Here is a 7,388-nt window from a genome sequence, read left to right as displayed (position 1 = left end):
ATTTTGAAAGGGGAACAATGATTTTCCTTCTTCACATATTGCGATTTTCGCCTTAGCGGGCTCTTCTTCTTCTTTTTGACTTCCTTCGGAATCCCCTCCGAACAAGATGTTCATGCCATCTGTAAAGGAATGTGGGGACTCAACGAATGAGTCTTCTTGTGATTGAATGGGCTCGATACTTACAACACTTGGTTCTCCTGTGCGGTTTGTCGGTGGTAGTTCTGATAAGTCCTCTGGCCTCTTCAAGGATTGTGGGAAGCTGATGTTGATGTGTGGTACTTTGCCCAAGTTCCATATATTAGGCTCTCGGTTCTATCTTCGTGCAAGTCGAAGCTCTCTCTTTTTATCATTCATATTAGAGATGTCCTTCCTCGTAGGCTTGAATCCAAGACCAAAGTAGGGAGTATGTTTTTGCATGCAGATCAAAGTAGCCCTGCCTTTTCCTTTAGGCCCTAACCCTTGTTTCGGACTATATCCCACCTCTTCATCACTCGTCCGATCATCAAATTTGTTTTTGACAGCCTTGCCTTTGTCTTCTCTTTTCCCCTTTTGATATGATTGACAGATGTGAACTAAAAGGAATGGTACCCCTCTTTGTCTCCAGACATTTCCACATCTATATAAGGTACATCTGACGATCAATCGACGGGTATAAGATTCTCGGTGAGGACGGACGAAGATCACCCTTTGTCCCATAATGAATTTGACCCGTTGATGTAAGGAAGAAGGAACTGCTCCAATGATGTGAATCCAAGGTCTTCCTAGGAGGAGATTGAATGCCGAGGGTATGTCCAAGATCTCAAATGTCATTTCAAATGTACATGATCCAATGGTGACAGGGAGATCCATTTCTCCTAACGACTCAGTTTTTCTACTATCAAATTTCCTTACGGTTCTTCTAGTTGGCCTGAGGTAAGATAAATCTACGTTCAACTTGTGCAAAATTTGTAGAGGACAGACATTAAGAGCCGAACCATTGTCGATTAGCACCCTTGCTACCATCATACCTTTGCACATTACCATAATGTGCAATGGTTCAATGTGTCCACACCCCTCGCTAATAAGTTCATCCTCGGTGAAGGTGATCGGATTGGGGGCCATGATCTGACCCACTGTCTTTTCCAACTCTTCTGACGAGGTGGTCTCAGGTACATGTGCACTACTAAGGACTTTGAGTAGTGCTTCCCGATGATGCTCTAAGTTTAAAAGTAGGTCAAAGATACTGATTTGAGCTGGCATTCTATTCAACTACTCTACTATGTTGTACTCACTCTTTCGAATGAGTTTGAGGAGGTCAGCTGCCTCCTTGTCAGTCACTCTACTCTTCTTCCTCTCTGGTTCCCCTTGTAGTACTTGTTCCTCCTCTACAAGTTTTTCTTTTCCCTTTTCTTTCCTTCTTTCTTCCTCCTCGTTCTACTTCTTCTATTCCTTTTATGGTATTTTGTAGCATATTTCTGATCTGATCATATGACCAATGTCCGTTACCATGGCCTCTTTCGGTTTCTCAACCCCAGCGGATGTTACAATCATCATCTCATAACTCCATGGAATAGTTTGATTTGGACGGTATGGGAATGGTTTAGGGATATGATGGTCATAGGTCGAGGGTCTGATTTTAGATGAAGGACGAGAGGTAGTAAATTGGATTTGATGGTTGGTGTAGTGATATTTGGGATTTGTAGGTTGGTGTAAGATAAGATAAGGGGTGGTTGAGAGGAAAAGCTTGAAGTTTGAGGGGTCGATGTAATGTAAGGTATGACAAGATGTGATCGGGAAGGAGAGCCTGAAGTTGGTATGGTGTAAGGTATAATGAGAGGTGACCGAGAGGAAGAGCTTGAAGTTGGTAATGTGTAAGGTATGATGAGAGGTAGTCGTGAAGGATTTGAGGTTTGAGAATTGGAGTGAATGGTGAGATTGGCCAAATTGATTGGAAGTTGGGATGATGATTGGCTGGTTGTATTTGGTGGTAATGCATTGATGCTTGATGATGTTGATTCTTTCCTCAGATTGACTCTAATCTTAGAGCCAATTGGTGCTATTAGAACTGAAAGGTTGAAGCTCGGTTCATCCCTCTGTATGGCATTGATTGTAGGCCCACTGGCTCCCCCATTATGCGTCGGTAACGGGTTCTGATTGATATTTTGTTGAGGTGCTTGGGTTGACGGACCATCCAAGAGGATCGTTTTCCTGTCGATTAAATTCTGAACTTGGTGCTTGAGTTGCCAACATTGGTCGGTGGCATGTCCTGGTACCCCCATGTGAAACTAGCAGAATTGATTGGGGTTGTACCCTGGTCCCTTAATCGCCTCAGGGTTTGGCTGCCTTTTGGTGAGATAGTCTCCCCTGAGTAATGCTGGGAGTAGTTCTGATAGAGTCATAGGCAAGCGGGTAAAGAATCGAGGGACCCTGTTGGGTCGGTGCTACTCGATTTGATGATTCTGGGCAAATTGTGGGTTTTGCCCAACCACTGGATTTTGTCCGAGTTGAAATCCCGGTGGAGCCGGTGCAACTTGAGGTGGCTTCACCATGAAAGGGACCTGAGGTATTGGCGGCCTCTGGTTTGGTGTAGAGATGAAGAAATGACGAATAGGTTGCACATTGTTAACTTGGGCTTCATCTTTCTTCTTGTTCAAGATTGCTGGTTTCCGTTGAGTAGATTCCCCTGTTGGTGCTCCTAGATTGGACAGGTCATAAATCAGACCTAATCGGATACCGTCCTCTACTCGATCCGCCACTCGGACCAATGATGAGAAGCTTGCAATTGTATGACCCACTAAATGAGTGTAGAATGAGTGACCCAGCGTAGAAATGAATATAGTGTTCATCTCTTGTTTAGGCATAGGTGGTTTTACTTTGGAGGCTGATTCCCGCCACCTATGCGCATACTTTTTCACACTTTCTTTCGATTTTCGTGTCATTTTTTCCATGTCATTTCGGTCTAACCCCATGTTTGTATTGAACCTATATTCTTTCGAGAACAGTGTAGCCAGATCTTGCCAGCTCTTGATTCGAGAATGATCTAATTGAGAGAACCATGAGAGAGCCGCCCCTGTTACACTCCTTTGGAAGAGCTGAACCAATAACCTGTCATCATCACCGAACTGGCACATAGACCCACAATAGAGCTTCAAGTAGGACAAAGGGCATCCAATGCCATTGTATTTTTTGAAGTCGGGACACTTGAACTTTGGCAACAATGATGCATTAGGGTATAGGCACAGATCTCTGAACCTCATTCCATTTGTGGAGTCTTTGCCTTTCATCCTTTTGATCTCTTCCTCGACTGTCTCGAGCTTGCTTGCAAGTCTCTCCTCTGTAATACTCCTTACCTCAACTGCCCTGAATTCACATTCTTCCTCTTGAACGACCTCATGTCGTGGTGGATTGTAGTGAATGTGAATTGGAGGTCCTTGGTTGGCAGGAGCGGTGGGTGGTGAGGTATTCTGTGCTTGCGGAGGTTATTGTTGTGGTTGCTCTGGCATGGCCTGATTTGAGCCAAAAACTTGATGTTGGACAGCCTGAATGATACTTTGGTTGGCCATCAGCAAATCAAGAATCTTATCGTGCTTTTCTAGTGCCTTCACTACCAAATCAAGCTTTGAGGCGAGATCCGTTACTACTTCTGACGATGTCTACTGAGGTTGCTCTGAACTGCTTATGGTTGGTTGTGAGCGTAGAAAATACGGAGGATTGTCAGGTGGTAAGTACTTCTTTCTGGGTCGTTTGGTTACCTGTGGATAAGAAGTTAAGCGTTAATATATCATTTACATAATGAAGATGCATGATGATTTACTATGTCAGATTGGATTAATTGGTAAAGTTATATTAAGAAAATCCTGAATTTCGTTGAGGTTGGATTTTTTATGAGTACGGAGCTGAGGTTCGTCGGCACGGGGCCAGATATTGATTAGCATGGAACTGGGGTTTGTCAGCACGGAGCTAAAGGTTTATTGGCGCAAAGCCGGAAGATTATCGACACGGAGCCAAAGGTTTGTCAGCACGGAGCTGGAGGTTTGTCAGCATGGAGCTGAAGTTTATCGGTACGAAGCCGAAGGTTCATCAGCACGGAGCCGGAGGTTTATTGGCATGGAGCCGAAGGTTCATCAGTACGGAGCCGAAGGTTTATCGGCACGGAACCGAAGCTTCATCAGTACGGAGCCGAAGATTTGTTAGCACAGAGCTGGAGGTTTATCGGTATGGAGCCGAAGGTTCATCAGCACGGAGCCGGAGGTTTGTCAGCACGGAGCTGGAGGTTCATCAGCACGGAGTCGAATGTTTATAGGCATGGAGCCAAAGGTTTATTAGCGCGGAGCCGGAGGTTTGTCAGCACAGAGTTGAATGTTTATCGGCACGAAGCCGAAGGTTCATCTGCACGGAGTCGGAGGTTTGTCAGCACGGAGTTGGAGGTTTATCGGTACGGAGCTGAAAGTTCATCAGCAAGGAGCCGAAGATTTATCGGTACGGAGCCGAAGGTTCATCAGCACGGAGCTGGAGGTTTATCAGTTAGAAAAAATATTTTGTAAAGACGGATTATTGTAAAAAGATTGAGTCGAAAAATCATTTTGTTAGTCCCTCAATTCAATTCTCTAAAATCAAGATCGGCCAGTCAAATCTCTGAGGAAAAGGTGGTGCACAATGGCACTCTTAAATCACCTTATTTCCTTAAATAGACGTAGTCTATCCCCCTTGTATCAACAGGGTAAGATCGTTCTTAGGCATCGACTTTGATCAAGAATTGCAATTGGTGCTTTAAAATTTCTTTATTATTTTTTTTTCAAATCTAGTTTGTTGAAAAATGATTGGATTTATTTGAATTAATCGACCAATTGTTGATCTTGATGGTTCATACATAGATTATGCACATGGTTGAGATTAAAGGATAGATATTATTCGGGTTGGGTACGGGTTGTGGATCCGACTCGAAATGGATATGAGTCATGGACTCATTTCGAAAATGAATATGGGTCGTGGACCAATTTGAAGTGGATATGGGTCATAGACCTATTCAAAAGTGGGTATGTGTCTTGGACCCAGTTGGAAGTGGGTATAGGTCATTAACCCATTTGGAAATTGATATGGGTCGTGTAGACATGAAATGTTCACAATGAGCCTCAATACTACATTGTTTGGAGTCGCCACCATTCTTTTTTAGAAATGGGTGTGAATGGGCACCCGAATTGATCATTTTGAAAATCATTTTTTTCATGGCATTGTAGTGACTCTCATATGTTGGAAAGGGCACGGTCTACCTAAGATCTAGGTAAGGAGGTCCGGTTAGAGGATGGGGAAGGTGTTAGGCACCCCATCCTCTCCACCAAAGGTGGTTACCTTGCTTGGCCATTTTATTTTGTAAAAAAACTCAAGAAAACAAATATTAAAATGCATGAGAATGTATGGTAAAAGTGGTGTGTGCATTAAGTGGAATGTTCCCTAAAAAGGAATTTTGATTTCAATGTGACATTAGGGACATTCTATGGAAGAGAATGACCCATATAATCACATTAAATTTATGAAATGAATGTTGGTTTGAACTCTTAGAGAGACTCCATAATGGAGTTCCCTTGAAGTCACAACCATGATGCATGTATGCATGGCTAGAAACTTAGTGTTTCACCCCATCAAGAGGGTGACACATTTCTTCATCATTGCCATGCATAAGTGAGTGTGTGCATTGTGTACAATATGATGCATGAGATTGAGGTGAAAAGGGCTTCAACCCCCATCCTTTCGATCGAACCTTAGTCCAATCTACCGGGGATGGGAGAGGGTATGCATTACATCCTAAGACTTTCTAAAAATAAAATAAAGTAGAAGGTTAGAAGAAGAAGATGCAAGCTTTGAAATAGATAGACTACATGTTAAACCCTACCTTGTCCCTTGTGGTTTTGAATGAACTTGATCTTGAGAAGTGAGCTTAAGAGTTGAGTGAGGTGATTGAAGGTTGAGTGAGTTGAAGTTTAGAATATAAGAGAGTGAGTAGAAATTTGGGTAGAGTTTTAGGTTGAGAGATGGGGGCTTGAGCATGAGTTGATCATGGAAAATGAGGGTATTTATAGAGTTTTTGGAGAACTTTTGGGGATAAAGTGGTCCAACCCTAAAAATAAAGAAAATGGATATGAGATTTAGGTTATTTCTTTTTGGATTTTCCATTTGTATGAGGGTAAAGATGACATTTGTGAAGAAACCCTAAAAGCATGCTTTAATCCTTGGTTTTTTGGTAAATAGAGGTGAGAGAACAAAAGTACTTTTGGGAGGGTGAATAGGAGGATGACATGTGTAAAGGTGGAGTGGTAGGTAAAAAGTAGATCTTGGTTTATTTGTAAATAACTCATAAAGCAAGGGTGGAAGTGTAGTTTTGAAATGGACCAATGGGAAAACAAAAGCACATTTGGGAGGGTGAATAGGAGGATGACATGTGTAAAGGTGAAGTGGTAGGTGAAAAGTAGACTTTGGTTCATTTGTAAATAACAAATAAAGCAAGGGTGGAAGTATAATTTTGAAATGGACCAATGAGAGAACTCCATGTATGTACTTGAAGATTCCCACCTTTTGAGGGCATAATGGGAAGTTCCCTCACCTTTATGGATTATTACCAAAGACCAAATAACCTTTTTGGTTTGACTAAACTTTTTTGAGAAGGGCATTCTTGAGTTTTCACAAAGGGAAAGTTGACCCTCCAATTAGATGATGCATTGGGTATTGGGGGCTTATGAGGTATCAACATGTGTCATCATATAAGGGGTAGAGAATGGACTTGGGTTTGGGTTTGGGATATGGACTTGGATTTGGGCTTAGGATGGACTTGGTTTTGGGTTAGGGATGTGGACTTGGGTTTGGGCTTAGGATGGACTTGGTTTTGGGTTAGGACATGGACTTGGATTTGGGTTTGGGATATGGAATTGGATTTGGGTTTGGGTGATGGGCATAGGTTTAGGTGGATTAGGGACAAGGTATGGGCATGCGATGATATGAGATGATGCATGTATGCATGAAAATGATGCAAAATAGCAATGTGGGTCCGTCGAAGAACTTGAGTTCTAAATCGAAATTAATTCGAGAAAATTTGGATTTTCCTATGGGTTCGTGCAAATTGGGGTGTCTACAGCTGCCCCTCTTTGCAGGAGTTGCTTGCAAAGAATAAATTATACCCTTTATTTGCACGAATCCGAAATAATTTATTGCATGACGATTAACAACGCCGGATGGATTGAAGAATTTTTTGTAAAATGTGCCTACCTAAGCACGGGGTCTGACAGGATTAGCCTTTTTGAAACCCTTGATTTCGTGGCACGGAGCTCGTTTGAAATCTTAGATACCATTTTTTATGATTTTTGGAAGTGATTGACGTTTTGAACCATGCAATGCAATTTTGAGATATTTTTTCTTTT

General features: G+C 42.4%; 1 protein-coding gene across 1 annotated transcript; it reads right to left on the bottom strand.

Annotated features, from left to right (window-relative positions):
* Positions 1-2,420: 2,420 nt before the first annotated feature.
* On the bottom strand, positions 2,421-3,263 carry LOC147388989 (uncharacterized). The gene has a single exon (XM_086419703.1). It carries the CDS (start codon positions 3,261-3,263, stop codon positions 2,421-2,423), a length of 843 nt encoding a protein of 280 aa, XP_086275829.1.
* Positions 3,264-7,388: the final 4,125 nt, after the last annotated feature.

The sequence above is a fragment of the Akebia trifoliata genome, chromosome 12 (genome assembly GCF_017979445.1).
Source record: "Akebia trifoliata isolate Shusen 1 chromosome 12, ASM1797944v1, whole genome shotgun sequence".
Classification (NCBI taxonomy): Eukaryota; Viridiplantae; Streptophyta; class Magnoliopsida; order Ranunculales; family Lardizabalaceae; genus Akebia; species Akebia trifoliata.
The sequence above is the reverse complement of the archived record's forward strand: the minus strand, read 5'-3'. Positions and strand labels throughout refer to the sequence as shown.

Excerpts from the sequence above, each read along its gene's own strand:
- LOC147388989 (XM_086419703.1), bottom strand. The coding sequence starts at position 3,263 with ATGAAAGGCAAAGACTCCACAAATGGAATGAGGTTCAGAGATCTGTGC.